This window comes from Takifugu rubripes, chromosome 10, assembly GCF_901000725.2.
Source record: "Takifugu rubripes chromosome 10, fTakRub1.2, whole genome shotgun sequence".
Taxonomy (NCBI): Eukaryota; Metazoa; Chordata; class Actinopteri; order Tetraodontiformes; family Tetraodontidae; genus Takifugu; species Takifugu rubripes.
Window position 1 is genome coordinate 8,072,020 of NC_042294.1, and position 26,413 is coordinate 8,098,432.

Here is a 26,413-nt window from a genome sequence, read left to right on the forward strand (position 1 = left end):
GGTAGAAACAGCACGTTGGCCGTTGTGTGTATTTAATATGGGCCCGTCGGGCAACATTTGTGACTGAATCGGGCTGAAATGGTCCCATTTTCTCTGGCCAGTTATCTTTGAAGTGGGAGTTCACATGCAGAAATCCACATGTTTCAGCTTAGAAAGCCTTAAATCAAAGCAGACAGTGACAGATGGACTTTGGCACGTTAAAGGCAGCTCCTGGTGGGGCCCCTGGAGGCCATGCAGGTCCTACCCGGTTAGAGATGCTGTACATAAAGCTCTTCACCTTTTGAAGTATTTTCTCAGCTCTTTGAGTCGTTTCATGGCTCCGAAATCCCTCAGAAAGCTCTGATCAAGTGAAACTAAGTCTCAGATGGAATGTAGCATATTAAAAAAAATAATAAAGTACTGCAAAGATATTCATAAACCTAGGATTTAGACTTTTTATATGGTTGTACACCTCTTTCCACAAAAAGATTAAAATTTGGGCGTAAAAAAAATGCCAGATTGGCAAGATTGAAGCTCTGATGAGTGTTAGCAATGGCCCCATAAAGCAGAACAGAACCCCCCCTCCCCCAACACTAAGAGACAAACAGGTTCTTATGAATCAGCAATAAGGAAGAGGACCCAAAGCAGGACCCTGTAGCACACCACAGATTCTTATAAATAATAAATGATAAACTTTGTTCAATTCCTACCTTAAGCAGTCTGTATTAACTGTGAAAAACATCTAAATCTTATATTTAATGGAAATAAATCATTAATTCCAGCAGGACCATCATGGTCAGGGGTCTATTTGGGGCCCCTTTTCTTTTTTATTTCACAGCAGAATCACATTTGATGTCTAAAATAGAGACTCAAGTGTCCGTTTAATGTTCTGTAATGAACTTTGAGGGTGACATTTATGGAGGAGGAAGTGCCTGTTAAATAAGGTCAGAGTTTTTTATCTTTTGAATCTTTTTGGATTGCCGGTGTAAAACCTGTCCTTTCCTGCCTCGTGGCTCCTCCTGGCTGATAAAGCCGCTCTCTTAACCCTTCGTCCCTAAATTATCGTCCCTGCGCTCAAAGGCTTCGTCCTCATCCGATCACCCTCCAGGGGGTCCATCTATATCTGCTGTCCATGTTTGAGACTCCGTTAATTATTTTTCAATAAAAAGTGAAAAACCATCCTTTTTAAAGGCCTAGCCTTGGTGCTTTGGATGGTGCTTTTCTTCAGAAAAGTGAAAATTTGAGGTCAGAGCCATCTTTCTTGGTGGATTTAATAGTGTTTTAATAATATGGTGTACACCTTCCAACCTCCACCTCCCTTTATGAATTAAACTTTCTTAAAAAATGATCTGTTGAATGACAGAATGAGGATAATATGCGCAAAAAGAGTTTTTAAAATCCCTAGCAAAGGAAGGAATGGCGAAGGCAGCTCAAAGGACCAGGTGAGTGAGGAAGACAGAGGTCAGAAGTTTAACTTGTCAAGGAGCTAACATGCTAACGTAAGCCCTGGCACTGGGCTGAAACAAACCTCTAATGCCAGGTCGAAGGAAATAAAGGAAGCGATGGAGCTGCTGAGGACCGTGAACCCAAATAACAACGTAATGATCATTTTTTTCCCTTCCTGTCAGCGCGGAGCGGCTTCCAGCCAGGCTGGAAAACAGGATCAGAGCCAGATCATTAGGAGAGCCAAGACAGCGAACAGCAACTAAAACAACACACAATTTGTTTTACAGGAGGAGCCACAATATTCTTCATACTATTTGGGTTACATTTATGCGCAGCTATGTTTATGAGGGTTTCATCGTTAGTTCTTGAACAACAGAGGCGGCACAAGAGCTTTTGGATGTAAACAACCCAGCTAATTGAAGGCTTTACGCCCTCTGTGTTAGACTGCTCGTAAAAATTCAACATTAATGGCACATCCATCATCGCTGACCTTTCACTCCACGTGTTTCTCCGTCAGTGTTGTACCGTCACACCCATATTGACCCATTTTAAGCCTCCGCGGTGTCTCGACACGCCCTCAGCTGCTCCCTGGGCCCTGCCGCCAACAGAGGTCAATCCAGACGTGATATTTTCCTTGTTCCGTCTGTCTCTCGCCTCCCTCAGAGCTGTCAAGCTCACCTGCTCTCCCAAGGTTAATTTAATTTGAACCACGTCACTTCTCTTCAGCTTCTTTATTGATTGCTGTGAAATGAAAGTGTTTCTGTCTTTGATGTCTGGTTGTTGGACGTGGTTAATTAAGCGCCTGTGGCATTCATAAATCCCCAGACTTTAGTTTTTGTTCGTTCCCCGCTAAACACCACCATTAATATCTTCAGCACGAAGTGAGTAAGGCCTGTGGTGGCAAAATGATGGTGGGGGACTTGTTAGGAGACCTGTTACAAAAACTGAATATTTGAATGGATTGAATGAATATTTTTCTGTTTGTGATCTGAAATCACAAAACATTTCCTGCCTTCATGCTAAGCTAAGCTACTGGTTTCTCACATTAAAGACAGTTTATACTGTCAATTTAATACACACTCCTTGTTTTACTGCCGATTTACTGTTTTAATGCTGTTTTACTCTAATTGTGATTGCTACTTAATATGTAATGATTTAAATGTAGGACTGCCTCCTCTTTTTAGTCATGTGTTCTCATTTGTTCTTGTTAAACATACAGACCAGGAAAAGACCTTATTGAGCAACAACCATAAAAGCCATTTATTACCCTTTACGACATGCTAACAGCTTCAGCTAGTTTTCAGGTTGAATCCAAGATTCAGGTAGACTGTGAGGAACAGACAACTCGGCCTGAAGTTCTTCTGTGGTAGCCACAAAATGTTTGGCCTGGAGGTGAGGACAGGGCAGAAGAGTTAAGGGAGGAATGCTAACCTGGCCGATGGCGTCGCTGCAGGGCTCGCTGCGGCTCCTGCTGCCCTTCGCTCTGCTGTTTGCTCCTGCGTTGGTCAAAGCCTCTCATCGGGAACTCACCTGCGCTCAAGGCTCATGTTTTGCTTCGGACTGCGCGTGTAACTTTGGGGACGACTGTGAAAACGGCAGCGATGAAGAACACTGTGTGTAAAGAAGGAAAAAAACAATTCATGGCTAACATCCATCCCTGAAACACAGCTTTATTATTTATGTTTTTTCTCCGAAGGCTCCCAGTACAAGCGGTGCGACTTCGAGGAGGGCTTCTGTGACATGACCCAGAGCCCAGAGACGACCTCTGGATGGTTCCAAACTAATCAGGTCCCAGGACTCCAACACGACCACGCTGGCAGAAACTCAGGTGAGCCTCTTAAATGTGACGTTTGAATCCAAAAACATCGACTTTTATCGTGTCCTCGTCTCTCTCTTTCAGCCCATTTCCTGTCACTTTTACCTGTCAGAGGAAATGGAACCACTGCCGATTTAAAAAGTCCAGTTTTCCTGCCCACTCAGACCTGCCAGGTAACAAAATCCTCCCCTGGATTAACTGGTAAAAACAGAGTGCGGGTCTTAACATGCATCGTGTGTTTACACCTGCAGCTGAGTTTCTACCATCACGTTGGAGCACAACACGGACGTCTTCACGTCATCGTTCAGCACTATGGCCTGGATCAGCACACAGAGGTGTGGAAGAACTCCACGCAGGCGCACAAGGATGTATGGTGGCAGACGACCATTTTGGTTCCAAGCGATCACACTTTTCAGGTGCAGTTTGCTATGAAAAGTCCAACCCCAAATGTGGGGCGACTTCCTCCACCATGAAGTTAACCCAAAGTTAACACGTCACCTGTGTCTTCCTCACTGATATCAGACAAAACACGGCTGAAGTGTTGTCAGCATCCAAAGTGATCCGTTGTAGTATCTGATTAAAGACAACAAAAGATGGAAACCACGTATTCAGTGGATTTGACAGAAATCTTTAAAGCACCATTCTGCTTATTTCGGTCCGTGCTGACGCCGCAGGTGTAGATAAAGCTGCTCGATGGACCTTGTCACACTTTCACCTTATCACTGTGATGGTCAGAGGTCTGTTTTCCCTCTGTTGGAAGGGCACGGGAATGCTACGTTTTCAGTATTGATTTCGCATTAGCATTAGCATTAGCCACAGTCCATATGTGTTCATGTAGATGGTACATTTGTGTCTGTATACAACTACAACAGATGGAAATTCCTTTTAACGAAACAGACAGATTTCAAAGAAAAACCTCGACATTGACTCTGCTGATGCTGCTAGCATAAAGCTAAACCGGCACAAGTCTGAATGAGCGTACGCTGTAACCCATCCTGACAGATTCAGCCCAGACATCCAGATACTGGAAATAAAGCTGGACCAGACTCAACGTCAAACCGCAGTGTGTGAACATGTCCAGAACGGGCTTCGTCTTGCTTTAACAAGTATTCTGACTTTGCCCACAACTGACAGACATAATAATCACACGGGCAGGAAACGTCCCCGTTTCCATCCCGCTTACTGAGAGCACTCTTTGAACTCCCGTCAACATGCCAACACCAATCACTGTGTTTACCCGCCTGCCCTTGGATCTGGTAAATGTTTAGAGTTTTGGCTTTAGCATTTAGCTCAAAGCATCGCATCTCATCTCATCTCTAACAAGCCCATGAGTCCAAGGCGCAGCCATCGTACTACATGCTCTTAGCCACCCCATCCGTTCTTCTCCACATTTATCCCACTCACAGGGATTAAGGTATCTAAACTCTTGACACATAGCTGTCCTACTACATGCCTGTGGGACCCAAAACCAACCATCCTATTACAGACATGAGCTCCCGCCATCACCCCGGCAATCTCTCACAAGCTGAAATTGGCTCAGGTGACACTTCTGCTCAAGATATCCTCCTTCAGTCTGACTCATTTGTGAAGCCATCCCCAGTTTCAGGTCTCCCGTTCCTGCCGTTTTGAAACAGATTACTTTTTAACACCTGGCACTCTTGACTCCTGTCAAGAAACCTCCTCCTTCACTCGACCCAATCTTGTTTCAAGAGTGGCCACCTCCTGTAATAGGCCATTTAAAACGGTCCGAGCATCTCAGTCTTTGGATCTGATTTAGCTACATTTGATACAGTCCTTCGCTACCTTCCCCCTGGCATGTCCTCACTGGCAGCGCACGTTCCTGGTGTGAATCTTACCTGTCTGGGTGTTCATTCAGGGTGTCGTGGCAAGGTCAGCTTTTAACTTCTCCAGTCTCCCTGTGGTGCCACTTTGCCTCATTCGACGTCAGAAAAATCAGACCATTTGTAACCCAGCAAGCTGCCTTCTAGTAATAGCTGCAGTGGCTCCCTCTTTCTTGATCACTCCTGCTGAAGGCCATGCTACCCTCTCCTCCGCTGCCATCTACACATGAGCGTCATCTGGCAAAGCCACCTGTGCACACATGATCCAAACTGTTCTCATTCCTTGTTTCCAAACAGTGGAAGAACCTCCCAAGCTCTGTCAGTCCAAAAAGCTCTTGAAGACACAGCTCTTCTGAGAACACTTGCTTTCCTAACAGCACTTATTTTTCTCCTCTCTCTTTCTCTCCTGGTTATCTCCCTCTTCACTCCCTCCTCTCATTTCCGCACCGTTAGTTGGTAGTTGCACCTGTACTAGATAGTTGAGCCACCAATCACATGGTGGCTTGATTGTGTCTCTCACTTTAAATCCTTTAGTCCAAAGGGACTTTTAGTCATTTAGCAGATGACTACAATGTATAAATCATAGTAGGACAGATTTCAATGCTATTTAAGCTCTTTCTGTATCCTCAGGTGCTTATCAGGGGTGAGTTTTCAGGTGACAGTGAAGCGTCTGCGGTCCTGGCCATTGACGACCTCTCATTCAGCCCCGGCTGCATTGCTCCCACTGGTACTGTCATCGATTACATCTCACTGCATGTTCAGACCTTGATGCTTTGAAATATCGCCACACCTACGCGGCCCCGCCACAAATATTGAATACTGATAACGGCCTATAACATCAAAGTAGCGAGGAAGCCATTCACAGTGGAATAAATGAATCGTTAGAATGTGACAGAGAGCACAAAATGCTTCTCTGCACTGATGAATGGGATGCACGGCCGTGTCATGATTAGCACATTTGTAAGGAGAAGGTCATGGATTTGAATCCTGATTGGGCCTTCTGGTATGTTTGCAAGCTCTTGCAGTGTCTGCACGTATACTGCGTTCCTGCCACAGCCCAAAAAACATGAACACTAGGTCAACTGGAGCGGACTCAGAGGTTTAATCGCACACATGTGGCCCTGAATAATGGAAGAAGGATAAATGGGCCAGTTATGGTGATCATTTATTTTAACTGGGAGCATCTATAGTGTCTTCACAACAGCTATTATTCATCTGACACACTGCAGGATAAAGGACCTATTGGCTCCATTTGGCAACAACCTTCAATACATCCTTATTGGTAATGTTTGCTAAATGAATCATGAAAAATGGGCCAAACGTAGACACAAATTGGGGGACCAAAAACAAATGATCAGGACTGTAGTTTTAAGGTATAACAAGGTTTTTGCCATCATTTGGTCCAGTTTGCATGTGAATCTCTCATTAAAATGAATGTTTTTAGTCATTTTAGCTACTCAGTTTGGATTAATGCACAGAAAACTCATACAAAAAATTAAGAGGGAGCAAGTTAACAACCTATTTTCCATCGTCAGCAAAAAAAAAAAAAAGCAATTTTGAAACTTGCTGATTTTTCAGTTCTCGTAACAATAATTAGACCAGCTGCATCCAAAAGATGGAATCTCGGAGATCGAATCGATCAAACTTTTTAAACTTTATTCATTACTTTAGAGCTGAATCTAATCTTCCGTGGCATTGCTGACACACTTCACGTTCTGAGTGCAACTCTGCTCAAACATATATTAATATAGTGGTCCCTGAAGTGTGAGGGCCGGGGGTAAGGATGTATGGGTCTCCTCTTCTCCTCCTCCTGTACCCTAGGAGGGTCCCACCATTTGAGCTTGGTCCTCTACAAGGTTTTTCCCTGTTAACAGGCAATTATTCCAGCCACTGTTGCCTGCTCAGGGAGTCAGACTGGGTGTTTGTCACTGTTACAGCTGCTTTATAAATAAAGATAAATTGAACTGAAAGATTGTTTTCGGTGTGAGTAAAAGCTTATTAGAAACTCTCTGACAGATCTGATCACCTCGCCGCCTCCTTCACCGTGCCCTGACTCCTGGTTCGCCTGCGGCGATGGCGAGTGCATCGAGGAGAGCAAAGTGTGCGACTTCACCCCACATTGTCTCCACGGAGAGGACGAAGCCGGATGCCGTAAGATGGATGTTTATTTGAATCTGAATGAAAGGCTCTTCTCGTCACCCTTTAATGTGTCATTCAGCCACTGAGTGTGACTTTGATGGCGGGTCCTGTGGCTGGAACGAGCTGACCCTCGGTGACGGGTTCGATTGGGTCTGGGGGACTTCTGCTGAGTTACCACCGTACCTTTACGGTGACCCTCCACCTTTGGACCACACCACCAACAGCACAGAAGGTAAAAGGACCCACTTTTCGCTTTAGAAATTCTTGTTCTGTCTTTTTTTTTTTTTTAAATCACCATCTGTTGTTTTCAAAAAGACTTTTGTTGGAAAGTGTCCAAAGCTTATTTTTAGAATGTTACACATCCTGGTGGGAGCATGTGTGTGATGATTTAGAAAATTTGATCATGGGGCCCCAATTGGAGCGAAGGGATCGTTCCAGCTCATCTCCACACCGGCTCACACCGAGTGGGAGTGGTATTTGTAGGAGGGCATCACAGATAATCCCTGTTCATGCTCAGCCAGAGAGCAGCTGTAATTTTCTGTTTTATTTAATGGCTTTTATGAAAAGAGGACTATTATTTTATTCCACAGAGTTTGGTATGTAGATTTTTCAATATTCTGGCCCTAAAAGTGGAATCAATCATCACTGAATCTGGAAAATCTTAAAGATTGCAGCAGATATTTACAGCCTAAAGAGTTTGGTGGAAGCAACTAGGGAGAAGCAATGAGAGGTAACACATAAAAAGGTTGCCTTCTCTCTCTATAGGGCATTTCATGTTTATACGGAAGAATAGCAGCAGCCTCTACCCAAAGGCGGTTCTTCAAGGTCCCTGGTTCAAGCAGTCGGCCTCTAGCTGCACCATGACCTTCTGGTGAGTCACAGCTTCACCTTTGTTAGATGTTTTTTGTACCTTGCTGTTCATGGACTGATAGCAAACACCGGTCTCTCATTTCTGACAGGCACTATAACTCCGGCATATCTGTGGGGGCTGCAAATATGAACCTTCAGATTAAAGGTGACCCAAACAACACCATCCTCTGGAGGACGCTGTACGACCAAGGACCGCAGTGGAACCAGGCCACTGTCCAGCTAGGGCGCCTGACCCGGCCCTTCCAGATCTCCCTGTCTAAGATCAGCCTAGGCGTGTTCAATGGGGTCTCCGCTCTGGACGATGTCACTTTCAACAACTGCTCGATGCCCCCGCCAGCTGCACACTGTCCCCAACACACGCACTTCCACTGCAAACACACCAAAGCATGTGTGGAGTACATGAGGCTCTGTGACCTGGTGGATGATTGTGGGGACGGATCTGATGAAGTTGGATGCTGTGAGTGTTTGGCCATGACATCCTTTCTTCTTGAGATTAGCCGCTCACAACAGCAAATTTTGAATTTTTCTTTTATTTGTTGTGATTTCTGACAGCTCCAGAGCTGCAGTGTAACTTTGAACAGGGGCTGTGCAGCTGGAAACAAGAACAGAGCGGGGGGGACATGTTCGACTGGACACTGATCCAAGGTCCCACTCCGACCTTTGACACGGGGCCATGGAAGGACCACACGCTGGGCACAATCTCCGGCCACTACCTCTACATCGAGTCCTCTGCACCCCAGCAGTTTAAGGACACGGCCGTCCTCCTGAGCCGAGTGTTCCAACCCACTTTTAAGCACAGCAAGGACCCGTCATCGGCCCACTGCGTTTTCCGCTTCAATTACCACATGTTCGGGTCGCATGTGTTCTGTCTGGCGGTGTACCTCAGGACCACGGCGACAGGCCGCGGGTCCATGCTGTGGGTACGATATGGGAATCAGGGCAACCTGTGGCACAGGAAGACTCTTTACCTCACCAGCTCCAAGCCTTTCCAGGTAAAATCAGCCTTCAGAGAGGAACTAAAACTCTTTTTCTTTAAATGCAAAGTCTTTCCTCCTCGGTAGATTCTGATTGAAGGGACAGTTGGGGATGATTTTAGAGGCGACATCGCCATCGATGACCTCTCCTTCATGAACTGTGAACCATATGAAGGTAATCCTTACACCAGTGACCCATGCATTGTAACATTTTATCAGTCCAAGTTCACACATGCATTTTCCGGCATTTTTCAGGAAACCTCCCGACAGTGAACCAAACCATCCCCGCAGTGACTACCCCGGCCCCGACAGGTCAACCCCACAGCTGCCCCGATGGACAGTTTGTGTGCGGGGCTCACGGAGAGTGTGTGGCTGACAGCCAAGTGTGCGACTTCAGACCAGACTGTTCGGATGGTTCGGATGAATTCAGCTGTGGTAAAACTTTACGAATTTGCAGAATTGGTGAGTAGCTTCCTTTCCTTCCCCCCTGCTTTCACTTTAAATTTCTCCTCCTGCAGTGAGGGAACGTTGCGGTTTTGAAGATGGTGAAACTTGTGGTTGGAAGATCATGGATTCCTCTGTGACCGAGGCTCATGCGTTCCGTTGGTCACCTGACCAGGGGGAGAGTATTCACGATTTAGAAGAGTACCATCGTCCTGTCAACGACCACACCCTGTGAGTAAGCAACAGTCTAGAATTTACAACATATTTGATGACATTTGGCTAGCTTGACATTGAAAACCGACTACTCTTATCTATATTTTATTGAGTGCAGCAGAAAATGGCAAACATTGCCAACAGTATTCCATTAATTTCTCCACTGTCAGAATTGCAGTCGCTATCTTTTACTTAATCATAAATTTGTCTCCCTGAAAATCCCTGGCAGCCTTGACTGGCTGCTGATCAATAGTTGCACTGCAGAGTGAATTGAAGAGAGGAGGTTGTATCTTTTATTCAACCCAAGTGAAGCCGCAGCTCCTGTGTGAATTTAATAAAAGGGAAGTAGAAATGTCTTCATAAAAGTGGGGAGGAGAGAGAAGCAATCTCAGCCTGCGCGATTTACAGTGGACGCTTTGATTGACAGGTTATGTCCCATGAGCTGCAGAACACAGCTGAGAAATATCAATAAAAAACAGTTAAATTGCTGACAGGCAATGACTGTTGCCATGATTAAATTTATTACTGAATTATCTATCTTCTGTCTATGAAATATGAAACACATCAAATATATTCGCCTCGTAATCACACAACAGAATGGACTTGATGTCCCGGATGGAGGACCAAGTCAACCATCATATTTGACCCATCTTTCATGGCGCCTGCTCATTAAGTCACACCAGTTATTCCATTCTTTGTAATATCTGTATGGACAGTGCTGCAGTTTGCCGGTAGGGAAGCAGATTATGGATCTAGATTAGGTTTTTAAACCGTTTCAAAATTCTGATGAATTTACAATACTCAAAGCATGATTGATGGTGTCACAACATCTTAAGAAGGTCATTCTTAGTCCAGACAACGTCAGAGGTCTTGACTGGTGGACTGGTTTCAGTGGTTGTCCCGTCATTTTTTATAACAGAGGAACCCCAGAGGGTTGGTATCTATGTGCAGACAGTTCTAACGGAGGCTATGGTCACATCACTGACCTACAAAGTCCTGTTATCTCCTCCACTGGGCCCCAGTGCATCCTGGTCTTCTGGTACTACATGAACGGCTTCACAGTTGGAACGCTGCAGGTACGATGAGACGCGCTGCTACACAGGAAGTGTGCAAAGGCTTTTAGGGACTGAATATTTGTTTTCTCACCAACATTTCAGGTACTGCTGAAGTATGAAAACAACTCACGTGTGGTTTGGTCACAGACTGGTAACCAGGGCAACAAGTGGAGGCGGGGAGAGGTGTTTTTGGGACTGTTAAACAATTTTCAGGTTTGCAAAACACACACGTGCAGCTACAAGTAACAGCCATGCAAATACAGGATATTTCCTGTGGGAGTAAAGAGCTGTCAGTTCTTCATTGATTAAAATGATCGACATTCGCTCTGAACAGAAGGTCGGCCTCTCGGATGACCGTTCCTCAATTTAATTGGCCTGATATCAGCCTTGTCAGGCTAAATTGGACATGCAGACTTGGTCAATGTCGAATTGATTGAGTCGAATGAGTCCTAACCTGTGACTCATCAGAGTCATCAGAGGTGCTGCGTCTTTGGGGGTGACTGCTGAGCAGGTTCTGTGCCAGTGTGACCATATTGGCCCTTATTGGCTTTAAAAGGCGGGAGCACCTATTTCTTTGATAAATTTGTTAAAGCTTTTACAGACTAGAGAAGAATTCAAATTACACTTTTCTCTGGGTTCACAGATAACAAGCAGGGCCCCATTTGTATGTTGTTGACATCATTTTCAGGTGGTATTTCGGGCAAAGAGAGGAATCAGCTACATGGGAGACTTGGTGATAGATGATGTTAGCTTCCTGCAGTGCTCTCCACCTCTTCCTCCAACCCTGCCTTGCACACCTGAGCAGTATGCCTGCGCTAATGGCCACTGCATCCCCGAGGACAACCTGTGTGACTTCATCAACCACTGTGGGGACAACTCTGATGAAGACCCCTACATCTGCAGTGAGGCCTTGTCGTGCTGAAACATTAATATATGGGATCATTAGATCACCTTGTTGTTTTGGTGTTGCTGTCAGAGGGCTTCAGCGGGCGCTGCAACTTTGAGTTTGACATGTGCTCCTGGCGCCAGTGCCAACAAGATGACTTCGACTGGCTGATCAAGGCAGGTAGCACCCTGACAGTGGGGACCGGGCCTACAGGGGACCACACCCTGAGGAACCAATCTGGACACTATGTCTACCTGGAGAGCTCCTTCCCTCAGGCAGCCGGAGACACTGCCTGCATCTCAGGACCCCTCTTGAGCCGCAGGAGCTCCAAGTGTAAGGTCAGGTGAAGCAGAATTATAGCCTACATGTGTGTGTGTTCTCTCACTCGTCAGCCTGACTCTTCAGTTGATTGATTGTGCAGTTTGCCCTGTGAATCATGTTTCTCTTGTCTCACTGCTGTCAGTTCACCCTGCAGCAACGATGCACCAATTAATCTAAAGGGGAAGGAAAGATAAATGGGGAGCCCCTTTCTTTCAATCTCTGCTACACAACCTACTTGTTTGATACGCACTTTTGTTGACATGTTCCTTTTACTAACCGTCTCCAGATGCGTTTCTACTTTCACATGTCCGGAGATGGAATCGGCACGCTCAGCGTGTTCAGGAAGAGTCAAGGGCATCGTCACCTCCTTCTGAACCTGACGGGAGATCAGGGAAACTACTGGCAGATGGGAGAGGTCCCACTGAGCGACATCTGGGACTTTCAGGTCATATTTGAGGGCAAGGTTGGCCGAAACCCAAAGGGTGACATCTGCCTGGATGACATCACGTTCTCCCCGGGATGTCTGCTTGCCTCCTCAGCTGGAGGGTCGGAAAACACTCCTCCACCTACTGCAGGTATGCATCAGTCTGTTTTAACTGTTGGAATAATTCCCCCTCCTTCCACTGAATCCCCTCTTTTTCCCGACCTTCGAGCAATCTCCTCCTGAACGGCAGTATTTAGAAAGTAAAATGTCCTTGTGACATGAAACCAAGACTTGTTGTAGCTCTCTGGTCCTTTTATTGTATGAATATCTAACTTGGGAGCTGTAGAGTTCCTTTGTGCTTCTGCATCAAAGAGTGCCAAACAATAGCTGATTTATTGCCTTTGCTAATGTGTCTCTAAATGGGCTTTGAGATTCCTTCCTTGTCTCTTGTTTTGGATTCTTGGTCATCTTTGCTGGGAACACTTTCTAAGGCTCGATTATGACACAAGAGACTTCGATTTAACAGCACAAGCTTCAAGATGTGAAGATATTATAGCATCTGTATCTCATTTCACCCGCTGTATTTCTCCATTTTTCAAATTAGCAAGCTCATGGAATGAGATGAGGACGTAATCATTAAAGAGCTCTGATGTGCTGACACATACCTAATGGCATGTGAGATAATGATGTCTCCAGTTTAATGCTGCAACTTTGGAACATCTCGGTGGTTGTCGTGTCTCTCCGGAGCAGGTTTTTTTGTTTCCTGTTAGGCTCTTACCCCCATGTCTGAATTTTCCCCTGGGACTTCTGTGAATTATATTGGGAATTCTTTTCAGTCTAATCAGGAGGAACCTCTTTGCACCAGGGGGCAGTATGTCACCCAGGATGACCAGAGCAGGTCATATTTACAGACAGTGGCCTTGCAGGAATCCACAGGAATTGCCTTTTCACCAAACAGAGTCCAAGCTTCCAACATTTTCTTATTTAGAAATCCACCTTCTGCTTCTTCCCTGCTTAGACAGCTTTACGGTGGCTTACTGGCTTCGTCTGAGTTCTTTGTTAGGACCCATTTCTTCTGGTCTTATGCATCTGAAGAGGAACAAAGGATTAGGAGGGACTCAAACCTCTTTCTCTCCTTTACTTATGGGGACAGCCCCTTTTTATCACGCCTCATCTCCCACTAAAACTCCCCAGAACCAAACACTGACCCCATTCAAATGCCTTGCACAAGAAAGAGGAAGATTCCAGCTCCCCTTTCCCTCAGAATGACCACCTTTGATACACTGATTTGGGCTTACAGTCAGTTGGACTTTTTGTCTACTTAAGCTTCTTAAAGAGACTGTGATGTTGCCGGCAGATTGCTCCCCACTTTTATGTGTAGACTCCTTATTCTTAACTGTTAATGCAGAACTCATGTGGTGCTGCTTTATCTGGAAGAAAAAAACTTTCACTTTTTTTTTGAATGAAAATGGGACTTTTAGGTGTTTTAGGTGCTGGCTCAGCTCAGTCCAACAGTCACAATTCCATCTGCCCATTTATTCATCTTCAAAGTTTTATTAATGATCCGCTAATGCTAAGGCTAACCTTATCAGATTCAAAGTTCATCAAGAATTTTCATCATATCTGCATTTTTCAGAAACATGCAGTGCTAGCTTTTAACTCAGATCTGGTCAATCAAATTTCAGCCTAACTTACCAATTAACTGATGTTTTTTTCTAGGCGCTTGTCCTCCAGGCTTCCTGCCATGTGATAAAGGTGGCTGTTATGCCTCAGGACAGAGCTGTGATTTCGTAGATGACTGTGGTGACGGCACGGACGAAAAGGGCTGTGGGACTTCCTGTTCCTTTGAGGATGGTTACTGCGGCTGGAAGAGCTCCCCAGCTGATAATTATGATTGGAAGCTAGGTGTTGGGTCTGTGAAAAGCACACGGCCCCCATATGACCACACACTGATGGATGGAACAGGTTTGTAACAACACTTAGCTGTTTATCAAAATGCTAAGATACGTTTGAAGGCGCATTTCTCCTCCATCACATTTCCTTTTTGTTTTTTTTAAGGACATTTTGTCTCTCTGGAAGCTACCCCATTGGGTCTCAGAGGTGACAAAGCTCACATGAGGAGCTCTGTTTGGAAGGAGTCGAGCGCCATCTGCAAGTTCTCCTTCTGGTACTACATTTCCCACAAGGCTTCAGGAACAATCCGCGTCCTGATCAAGGTAAGACCTGTGTAAAATCATAGGAGACCCCGCATCATCATTGACAGTCACCATGTTGCTCTCGCCTAATACGATCCTGTGCACTGTGGGGGCTGTAGGCTGCCCCACCAGCCTGACACACGCTACTTTGCATAAGCAGTTTCCTGTTTCCGAACTCCGGCTGTGATTTGCTCCGGCCTCCTATTCTGTTTGCGCTCATTTGACCTCAAGGTCGAGGTACAGGAGATGATTTGCCATCTCGGGGTGTGAGCGTGCAAGTTCAGCTGGCATTCTTCCACATTTGCATGGGACGCCCTGCAGAAGGTCGGAAAGATTTTTATGCAAATTCCCGCAGATAGGTTCCCACCTTAGTTTCGCACCTTTCAAAGTCTTGCAAAGGATAAGTGATTTCCCACACTCATTTTGTGGAGATAAAACTGCATTTTCTGAGCATTGTCCAACATCTAGACAGCTGTGAAAAACTGAAAACAGCAAATAAACTCTGCATTCATTCCATTCTATTGATTGTGTCTGGAATTTTAAATAGGATTTGCTGATTTTTTCAACCAGGTCCAGTGGCTACTTGATTGATTGTGTGGCTTCCTGACTGGTGAATGATGGTTGCTTTTCATCCCCCAGTCATGCTGCCTTTAGAGTTGAAAAATGGAAAAGTTCACCTCCGGAACATTAACAGGATGTAAAAACATGGTGGTTACAAACAGTGAGACGGATGCCTTATACCTCAGGACCTCGTGTTTGATTGTTTTTGGATGGGGCTGTCGTAGCAGAGTGGGGCAGGTGTGAACTGAATCAGTAAACACTGGATGAGTTGTTAGAAACATCCATTGTGCCAGTAGATGGTACGCACTCACATGAGGTATACCTTGCTGTGAAAGGGGGAAATACCTATGACCTTGGAAAGATTTGACTTTCTGGACACATCATCAGCAGTATGCCCTTTGACTCATCAGGTGTTTCGGCCTTTTAAATACTGGACACCCTCCTCAAAGGTGGCCAGCTACAGGCTGAAAAAGCCTGAAATTGTGTCCCTAGCCCAGTCATACGTCAACCTGGTCACACAGTAGCCAGGAGCAAAACGGAGTGAAACCAGTTTCAGCCGTTTGCCAATGATTGGCATGGGATAGCCCATGGGGCTCTGCAAGGCAGGGGCGTCCAACTCCCTGAACCAGCACCTACGCTGGCCGCATACCTGGAATTGTTTATATTGATCCATGAGCCCAGCAAGGGTCCTTCCGTTTGATCCATATCCACTGACTGCTTCTTTCGGCGGCTTCAGAGACTGATCTTATCGTCTGCTGCAATCCTCTTTATGTCACCAAACTAACAAAGTAAATGAGATTTGTGGTCCACAATCTTAAATCCATACACATTAAGCTGACCGGGGACTCGACTGGCACCAGATGGGGTGTGTGGTGGAGCGATGGTGATGGTGCCCTTTGTAGCTCTGCTGCTAACAGCAGTAAAAGGCTCCACCTCTGGCAGCAGTGGACAGATGGATAACAGGAGACGAATGAATGGCGATCATACAACGCTACCTTTTTTGCTTAAAAACAGCCTTGATTCTATAGGAGCACCCACGGGAGGTGTGTTGTATCTATAAGCCCTAAAATCCTGCTCATTTTTAAAGTCAGTAACACTTACAGATCATTGCTTGGTGCCATTTTTATGGCTTCAGCGGTGCCATGAGCCCAAATAACGCTCCAAAAAACCTTCTGTAAACAAAATGTATAAGAAATCTCTAACGGCTGTTGGAAGAACAGGGGGGAAACAACAGAAGGGAAAACTCGGTAATGACGCCCCCAGACTTTAGCGAACCGAGGGAGGGGAACAAGAGGGAACGGATATTTATGTACCTGGCAAGTGTTTCCCACCAGGGAGGCAGCTTGACAATCCTATCTCGTCTCAGCTTCAAAGCGGTCCCACAGTGATCCAGAAGGGCGGTCTGGCACGTTTCATATCACCCATGTGATTAAGTAAATCTGCCGTTTTATTGTCTTGCTACAGTCAAATGACGCCTGATGTATTTTTAATTCTCTGTAAACGTATAGCTGCACTAAACTGAATTCCACAAGAAAAGACCGGTGGATTGGATTATTGAAAGACTTTATTGACTAGTATCACTTTTGATCACGTCAACTCCAGATGCTCGCCCATCACTCTCAGGCTGCTTTTATGGATCCAGCCTTTACACCATGACATAAATCTGGTGAAGTCCTGCTGTAACGCTGCCTATTAATCTGCACTCGACGCGCACTGTAACAAGATTATTGCAAGGCAGGACTCCGTGGCGTGGAGCAGAGGAGACAGCATGCTCTCACCCAAGGGTGCATTTTAATAGGCTTTTGAGCTGCAGATGAGAACGTGACATTGCTCGTCCTTTTGGGGGTTTTGAGCACATCAAACCTGGTCTCTTTTACCGCAGTTAAGCCTCTTTTACAAGTTTGATGTTATACATTATTAAGGAATTCTCTGACATTCAAATATCAATTAATGATCCGGCGTTTGGTGCCGTTAAGCATATTAATTCTGGTATAACGTGTTAATTCACATTGATCGCTTCCAAACTGACCTGCAGGGAGGAAGATTGTATGTTGGAACCTAATTGAAATATAAAACATGACACCAAAGGTATGTTTCTGCTTGACTTACAGCGATAAAGCGTAACCTATCAGGGGAAGCAATGAGACAAAGTCCTATGCCCAGGAGGTGGGAGGGAGCAGGACACTCCGGCTAAGGTGGATTTGGAGTCTGCTCCAGTCTGAAATGAACTTTGCACCTCGTTCTTTTAACTTGCCCCACAGATTAGACGATTAGAATCCGTCTGGGGAAACACAGACAGGACTTGCAGGGCAATACACACCCGTCTGTCTTTTGATGCGTTCCATATGTGGCATGAAAATAAACGTCCGACTGTACCGGCCTCGGCGGGGGGAATTGAGTTTTTATGCTAATGAGACTTTAACGGCCCCTTCAGGAGGTAAATCTCAGCAGAAACAATGAGACCAGGCTCCGTGATTGCAGCCCCAGCTGCTTCAATTACCGATGACATTAGAGCTGTCGTCCCACCTTGTTACATCGTCAAGTCAAAGCTGCTTCTCTCCGCAGACAGAGAACGACTTGTGGGAAGCCTGGAGCAAAAGTGGGAATCAAGGAAGCCAGTGGAACCGAGCCGTGATCCCCATGAGGAATCTGAGGAGCTTTGAGGTGATATTTGAAGGGGTTCGCTCGTGGGATGTGAGTGGAGGAGCTTCTCTGGATGACCTGGAGTATATAGACTGTGCTCCCAGTAAGTGATGCAGACCTTAACCCAGCAAGGGCCAATCGTACACTTTAAGTGTGTGTTTTAACTGCAAATATTTAACATCACATTGATATTTATGACTAGACGTGTGAGTGAATCTTCCCTTTAGTCAGATCCTGGCAGAATGTGATGATTCCTTCGGTATCCTGTTCTTAATCGGACCATAAAGTCAAAAACAAAACAATAAAACAACCGACAGTGGTGACAGATGCACATGCAGCAGAGGGTTTCCATCCAACCCGTCAGGGTGCGTCACATATTTTACAGTGAAGAGCTGTACTATGATGTTTTTTCTATTACTAAGATTTATTTTGTTACTTAGTGGGTTTTTCCTTGGCCTGTACTAAACTGCACCAAGTGAATTTAAAACTTTTTCTCTTTTTTTTTAAAGTCTAGGGCTTCAAGCCCCCAGACAAATACTGTGAAAGTCATTGCAGTCAGCGTGAGAATAAAAAAGAATAATAACATGCGTATACTGTATAGAACTCTTTTAACCTTTCACAGCATCAACATAAAAAACCGAGTTTAAACAGTCAAATAGCTTTTGTGCTAAGCTAACCTAGCTGCCCAGCTGGAGTTTGTTAGGGTTGAAATATGAATGCTGAGTTTCTCATTCAACTCTCAGCAGTAAAATGAGAACACATTAAACAAACGGTGAATCCTGAGCTTTGGTTCAACAGAAAGGAGCGAATGAGTTATTTATCAAAGTCCACGTGTGTGACTAAAATACCCATGTGGCTTTTTCATCTATTATGGAGGGATGGAATCTGCAGGTTGGCTGGTAGACAAGATGAAAAGTGAACTGGAAACTATTTTACAGGCCTGAAATCACTCCTCCTGCTAAGGGAATCGGTCCTGTTCAGTAAACATGCTGAAGGCTGCTGCGTTGTCATCAGTATTTTAGTCACCTTTTGAACTATGAGTCAGCCATTTGTGAAAAAGATCAAACCACCAGGTTTATCCAAGGTTTCATACCTGGATTTAGTGCCCTGTCACCTCCAGCCAACAGCTCCTTATTACCAAATTCAGATTCGGCTAAATCAACTTAATTCTCTGCCTTTTTACAGCGTAAGTATGCTGTGAAATTATTTCGCGCTCTGTTGAACTGATACTCTCAGCTATGAAATCGATTCTCAGATTGCAACAGGAAGGAAAACGCAGCCGGTGTTGCTCAGCAGAAGAGGTGGTGACCTATGGGACAGATGTTTCGCATTAAACGGGACCTTGCACGCGTCTGGAATCCGTGTGGAATGCTTCTTTTTCGTCTGCAACACAGGAACACGGTTAACACAGACATAAACAGACCTACAGAGAAGCAGAGACCAAAACACTGCTGTTCGGTCTCTGACATCGCCTGTGTGACCAGCCAAACCTTTAGAATAACACCAGAATAATATAAGAACCATATTCTTTAATGAACAGTTTAGAGGCGCCAGTTTAAAGGTCAAGTCGATGACTTTCTGTTTGTCTGTGTCTGTTTTAGATGAGGTGGAGCCACTTATTTGCCCCATAGTCACAGATTTCATGTGTCACGATGGCCACTGTGTCGAGTCCCACCTGAGGTGTGACCACAAGGGCGACTGCGCCGACGGGTCGGATGAGGTGGACTGTGGTGAGCAGGAACAGGAAGCAGCTTTGATGAAACGCTGAGTGAATTATCGCCCAAGAGAGACACAACACCGGCCTCCCTCTTCTGCCTTCATAGATCGGATCTTCGGCCTGCCGGGCGCCTGCGATTTCAACATGGATGATGACCAGTGGGAGGCGGCCTGCCAGCTTTCCCAGGACACCACGGATGACTTTGACTGGCTCATTGGGCAGCGGAGTGAGACGCACGGGGCTGGACCTCAGAGCGACCACAGTCCCGGTCAGTGTTCGCGCTTCATAACCTGCCTCTTCATCTGTCAGGCTTCACCTTTGACCTCTTCAGAGACGCTGTTTTGTGTAAAAAACAGGTGCTTCACTCCCTTAGAGTTGTTAATCTTGTGTTAATCTATAGTTTTATATTACATTAAAAAAAACCCAACAATGTGAGCCTTGGGTTGGCTGACATTGTCCTCTGGCGACTTCACCCCAGCTTCAGATCGATCCAGCGAGCTCCTGATATGGAGATTGAGCCTTGAGCTCACGTCGCCGACTGATCACATGATCTTCTCCACAGCAGATCAATAAATAATAAAGGCCAAACAAGGACGCGGTGACATCACTGGCGCTTTTATCTTTTTGTTGGAACCATTTAAAATTTTAAAATGAAAATCCCTCTAATTTTTTTTTTTTTAAATCCAGTTTTATTTATAATTCAGGCTGTGTCAATCTACGAGTATTCAACAAGCCAACCTTTTCTCCTGTGTCCAAGGGGGAGGGGGCAAATTCCTGTACGTGCATTCAGCCGTTCAGAGGGAGGGCGACATTGCCAGGATGACGACCAGGCGCCCGTTTCCTGCCAGCATCGGCGGGTGTCACCTGCGATTCTGGTTCTACATGCACGGCTCGGACAGGATGGGGACGCTGAAGGTGACTTGATCTGTACCCCATCTCCATAAATAATTCAAAGCCTTTCATTCGCCGTCAGGTGATCCATCACATGCGTCTCAAAAGGCGTGCGTTTGTCATAAATCTCATCTGTGTCTCACCACATCACAGTCCCGCTCTCTCCCTCCCACAAAGAAACAGGAAGAAATGAAAGTGCCGTGTGGACGTGTCACTTCACTAATTATCACCATCCTTTCATGTTGTTTTTAGCTCTGGGTTCATTTTAAGACAACAAAAAAACAAGCAAATATTCCCACGGAGCTGCTTTGTCAGCCGTGTTCCTAACTATCACATATGTGGTGATGATCTCACAGCTAGATGGCGACAAATCTCACACATCTGCTAAGAAACGAGGCTTTGTTTTGCACCTCATCAGGTCTACACCGTTGGACCCAGCGGCACCAGTCTGCTGATGTGGGCAGTCACTGGAAACCATGGCAGCGAGTGGACGTACGCTGATGTCATCCTCGCCAACACGGCCCCCTTCAGAGTGACCTTCCAGGCAGAGGTGGGCGGGGACATGTGGACGGACATCGCCCTGGATGACATCTCCTACACGGAAGAGTGTGTGGTTGGAGGTGAAGACGAAGATGACTCCCATTTCCTGTCCTTTTGGTGCTGCGGCCAAGTTTCCGGCCCACATCCTCCAGTGTTCACCGTCTTTTGGTCTCCTCTTTTCTTTCCACGTTTTCTGTCCACCATCATCCAGCTCCGTTTCCATAACGACTCTGCCGCAGTTCAATGAAGCTGATTGTCCTTCAGAATAAAACAAATCAACCAAGGACAAAAGCATTTAGATGAAATTTGTGTCTGACTGGTCTCGCCAGGGCCAGTTACTCCCCAGCCTCTGACCTGTGGCGTGGACCAGTACCAGTGCACGTACTACTTTCAGTGCCTCCCAATGAGCTGGAGGTGTGACGGCGAGCTGGATTGTGCTGACAAGTCAGACGAAGAGTCTTGTCCGGGCCAGGTCCCAGGCACCATCCCCCCGCAGGTCGGCTGTCCAACTGGACAGTACCAGTGTTTGGACAGCAGCTGCGTGCCGTCCATACTGCGCTGCGACAGCGTTGCCGACTGTCCTGAGGGGGAGGACGAGTACAGCTGCCGTAAGTCTCCGTTTTTGTGCACCTGGGACAACCTGAGGTCCTATTTTTTTGTTTTTTTGCCATTTGGTAGAGCATTAATCAGGCCCCCTCTTTCTGTCTCCACCAGCTCTGCTGCAGTGCGAACTGGGAGAACTGGTGTGTGAAGGTTCGCGCGGTTGTATCCCACTTGTCAAGCGTTGCGACCACTCTGCTGACTGTCTGCCTTTTCGCTCCGACGAGTCCAGCTGCCATGGTAACACACCCTCTCTTTCAAGATTTTCTCCACCAAACATATGGTGGCGATTCGACGCCCTGCATAAATACTGTATGTCCGACGATTATTTTTGAGCGTAGTCTAAAATACCCCCCCATCCAGGATAAAATGTTGAAATTTACACCGCCCTGTCGCGGGTCACTGCTCGGATTGGAATGGGATGCTCTTGTTCACTCCCAGCCTCTCCGAGGACGAGTGCTCACCTCACTTGTCAGATCCAAAATCATCTCAGAATCTTCAGGAATGAGACCAAACCTCATATTTATCCTCCAAGCAGTGCCAAATAAAAGTGACTGTGCAGGGAGAAAGTGTTCCATAATGGAGGTTTAATCATGACGATTATTCAGGGGGAAAGGAAGGACATTACTCATTAGAAGGACTGGGTGGGGAAGGGGGGGCAGTTTTAAACACTCATAATGGATGGAGCTCTACAGCGAGACACGTCCTACAACATAATTCTCTGGTTCCGTGTTCCAACGTGGCAGCGTCACGCTCCAGCGTGCTGGCGATGGATGATGGCAGCTCTGATGGTCAGTTTCTCTTCTGTGATTTACAGAGTGTCCTTGGGCGTACTGCCTGAACGGCGGCTCGTGCCTCGTGGGAAGCCACGGGCCCGTCTGCAGGTAGGCTGAACTTCTAACCCTGTTCAGAAACACACAGACACACACACTCTCTCCTCCCATCCTTTATGTTGCCCGTTAAACATGGAAATCCCATCAGCCTCGTTTCTTTCCCTGAAAAAGACACGCTCCGTGAAGCATGTGGGAATCCGATTTAAGCCACAGCTTAATCGCATCTCCTCTGCATTCATCTACCGAGCCGGGGAATCCTCCGGGTCAACTTATTAGCAGCATTGGTTTAAAATCTGCAATGTTTTGGGATCGTCTGTTGGTTTCATTGAGGAGACCCGTGAATCCATTTGGCGTCATGGGCAGATGGGAGTGACTGGGCTGTGATGCTCTGAAAGCAGGAATGCGTCTGTGAGTCTCTCTGCTGTATCTGCTAACATCATCAGGCTGGGCTGAATCCTAAATCACCTTTCTCCATTTGGGTCAGAGACAGAGCTCCTTCTCTCTTTAAACGGGATCAAACTTGTGTGCAGACTAAACCATTTTGAAAGTCACATATCTGCTGAAATGGGGCAGCAGAGAGCTTCTTTAGCCTCTTTTAGCCCACTGTAGCATAGTTCAGCTGCCTCTGAAGTGACTGCAGAGGTCACTTTGGTGCTGATGTGGGTTTTCTAGTGTCCTGCCACAACTCCTGCTTCCTACTGGTTTCATTACAAGGCAAGTTGTACAGTCTCAGACTGCTGGAACCTGAAGTTAGCTTTTAACTGCCCCTCTGAATCAGAATTTGAACCATGTTTCTCTGCTGCAGAGAACGTGGCCAGGGACAACACAACCCCCCCGATCTGATCTCATAAAAGTACCAAATAAAGTAGTAGCAGTAGTTGATAGTGCACTCACTCAAGCGTCCTCATCACTGAAAATGTGTTAGCTTTGCGCTAAGTGATGATGCTCTTAGTGCTAACGAGCTAAGCCCAGGTGTGTTTGTTTTCCTTGTAACTCTCACTTCCTTTTATTCATGTTGCCTCTCAGAGATTGTGATGTGTGACCGGCTTTGTGGTTTATTTCTCCATCTGTTCCCTGCTCTCATCTCTCCGCGCCTGCTTATCTTTTTTGGCTGGGTGGCATCTTTTATGCTGATTTACAACACCGGCGGTCTGCGTATATCCCAGGCAGCCAAACTGTTGAAAGGACCTACCATAGAAACGCTCCATTAAAACTGATTGATTCTCAATATTTCATGATCAGGTGTGCTCCAGGATGGACAGGCAACCGCTGCCACGTAAGGGAGAAGGTGATTCCTTCCACCCCCACCCCGGAAATGGAGGAAAGACATCTGGGTAATGAAGCCCACCTCCCTGCTCGTGGCACCACATAAACAGTGCCAGCTATAATTTGGGTCTTCTCCATGTTCAGAGTCCGTGTATGCTGGCGTCGCCATCGGACTGCTGCTGCTTTTAGCCGGGGTGGCGCTCTGTTTTCTGGCTGTGTGCCGGAGAAGATGCTACGCCCTGTGAGTTGGGACGCTGCGGTTTATTTGATGATCACCGCCGGTGCTGAGAGTTGGTGACTTGTCTTTGCTGCCTCCGCAGGAAGCACGTGATGATGAGCTACAGAGAGATGGATGAGCAGCCTGCTGACTGGAGAACAGAGGTCGGCCCACAAAAAGAGTCCAATCGATCATCAGAAGATTCCGTGCGGACGGAACTTCAGCAAATATTACAATCACTGATTTAACATTAGAGGTGTTCAGCAGGTGATCGCTGAGCCTTTCTGCTGCAGCATGGATTTGATTTGAGACTATTGATTTCCTGATTTGCATGAATAATTGTTTTTTTCCCGCGTGAATGATTTATAACCCCGTGGTTCTGGAGGCATATGAAGAAAGGAAGAAATGAAACGTTTTTATCTTGTAGATGAGGGAATTTAAACAGATTTGGGTTCAGGGACCATCATTCTGGCTACGTAGCCACCCGGGGACCACTGTAGCTGAGATTAGTTTTTCCTTATCTGTGATTTCAGAGCGTACTGAATTGCAGGCACTCGATTTTTGGCACTATAGTGGTGGACAGGGACTTTTGGGCTGTTGGGGCCCTGTTCCAATGTGGCAAAGCCACAGAGGACAGGCTGGGATAGACCAGTGGACGGTAGCCTGTTCAGATAAAATCATCCCTGCATGTTGTTTTTACATGTTATAGATTTGCATTATTTGATTGGTGTAAATCTCTAAAATTAAATACAATTATACACCATATAAACTCCATGGTTACCTTTGTGACCACTGGCAATCTCATCAGGGTCCACCAGGGGGCCACAGATAATAATGTGATGTTTTACCTCTCTTAGTCTCCGAGACTTATTCCAATTACACTAGCATAATTCGTTTTAGGAACCATTCTACCAATTTATTGTTGTATTCACACACCGGGTGCAACAAGCAACAATGAAACATAGTTCTAAGGTCTTGTACGTGTAGTTCAATCTGGAGCAGACATCAGCTATTTTTAACTTAGGGATGTGGTTTGAGGGACGTTAGAATGAATAACTCACACTCTCACTCTCTGTGTTATCCCCCATCTGAAACTCAGAAATCCTGCACTGCCAGCGTTAATCCCAGGAGGAATGATAGTCCACAGCTCCCCATCAGTGTCTACCCCTGGAGGAGGGAGGTGGAGGTACAAACACCCAGCCAGTTTCTGAGTTTACTCTGATGGTCTTTGCAGATGTCAGTGATGCCTTTGTTTGTTGTCTCCACACAGAAAGAGCTGTCCTTCGACAACCCATTATACACTCACCCACCTGACACCAGGCACACCCACTGTAAAAGCTCTGAAGCATGAAAACAATGTTCTTTGAGTACTTCAGCAGAGCTGAGCGAATCCGTGTCTGTAACGACTGAAAAAGCAGAGTGCGTTGATGTAAATTAAACAGTGGAGAATAACTGCGCTACATTTGTGAAAAGTGTAATTTTTCCTAAATAGTCATCTCATCTTAGTTTAATAGCAGAGCTAAGTTACTAGCCTAGCATCAGCGTTTGTTAGCAAATTATGGAGACAGCCTCTGGAGCGAGCGAACCATCTCTTGTTGATGCAGACAACTCGCAATTTATTGAGAGCAGGTAGATGTTTACCTCAATAATCTTGTAATATAACGTTTTACTAATTAAACTGTAAAGTTTCCTGTGGTTCCTTTGTGTCTCTGTGATCATTAAGCCTTTTCTTTAAACATCCGCTGTGCTGAACTGACAGGTTCCCCTGAACCCAGCGAGCCTTTTCAACCCCTCCATGTGAAAATTACTTTGTCCCGGTTTTATTTGCAAATAAAAATAAATCCCATTACAAGTCAGAGCCATGCAGCCGATTTGTGAACTGATTCCGAGTCTGTTCCAGCCCTGCGTGGAGCAGATGGGACCGCAAACAGCCCCAGTTAAACCACCGCGTTATAAATTTCACGAGCGTTCAGTCATTCTCAGACATTCTCAGACATTCTCAGACACGCCAACTGTCAGGTGGAGTGCTTACAATGCAGGATGAGTAGAAAAGCAGGCAAAGTTTATCCTCTTGTCAGACACAAGCATGCTAAGAGTTATCTCATTGAATAATTTAGGCTAGCTCAGCATTGAAAAAAAACAAACCCTAAATGGTTTTGAGACATTTATGAGGGGAAAAAGGCCGTGGTGGTTGTACACATTCTTGTTTGACTTTAATTTGGTGTCAGATCTGTTGACCTTGTAGGAGAACATTTCTGAAACCACCAGCTCAGCCTTTTTTTCCCTCCTCGTGACATTTGACCTATAATGCAACCACAAAGACTGACCTAAACAAAATGCCACCACACTATTTACTGGAAAGAGAATGTGCAGCCCTCATTCTTTTTAATCCCGGTCCGATGTTTCTTTTATTCTAGGGGCTTCATTATTCAGTCTGTTCAACAGCACACAGAACAGCAGCAGCGTTGTTTCTTTGTGCTGTGGACAGCAGGTGACTTTTGCTTTATGGGGACCCTAAATAATTTCCTCTTCAGCATCTGGA

At 45.9% G+C, this 26,413-nt stretch overlaps 1 protein-coding gene across 1 annotated transcript; it reads left to right on the plus strand.

Annotated features, from left to right (window-relative positions):
- Positions 1 to 2,753: 2,753 nt before the first annotated feature.
- On the plus strand, positions 2,754 to 25,569 carry malrd1 (MAM and LDL receptor class A domain containing 1). The gene is made up of 33 exons (XM_029843176.1): positions 2,754 to 3,038; positions 3,122 to 3,253; positions 3,326 to 3,414; positions 3,493 to 3,657; positions 5,713 to 5,809; positions 7,099 to 7,233; positions 7,301 to 7,453; positions 7,987 to 8,092; positions 8,181 to 8,548; positions 8,644 to 9,083; positions 9,153 to 9,240; positions 9,321 to 9,500; positions 9,584 to 9,740; positions 10,642 to 10,798; positions 10,880 to 10,990; positions 11,466 to 11,679; positions 11,754 to 12,001; positions 12,271 to 12,559; positions 14,128 to 14,373; positions 14,467 to 14,624; positions 17,730 to 17,910; positions 19,409 to 19,537; positions 19,631 to 19,792; positions 20,282 to 20,439; positions 20,834 to 21,035; positions 21,285 to 21,563; positions 21,670 to 21,795; positions 22,373 to 22,439; positions 23,631 to 23,722; positions 23,799 to 23,895; positions 23,975 to 24,035; positions 24,971 to 25,057; positions 25,142 to 25,569. Exons 1-33 carry the CDS (start codon positions 2,849 to 2,851, stop codon positions 25,220 to 25,222), a joined length of 5,445 nt encoding a protein of 1,814 aa, XP_029699036.1. The 5' UTR covers positions 2,754 to 2,848; the 3' UTR covers positions 25,223 to 25,569.
- The last annotated feature ends 844 nt before the right edge of the window (positions 25,570 to 26,413 follow it).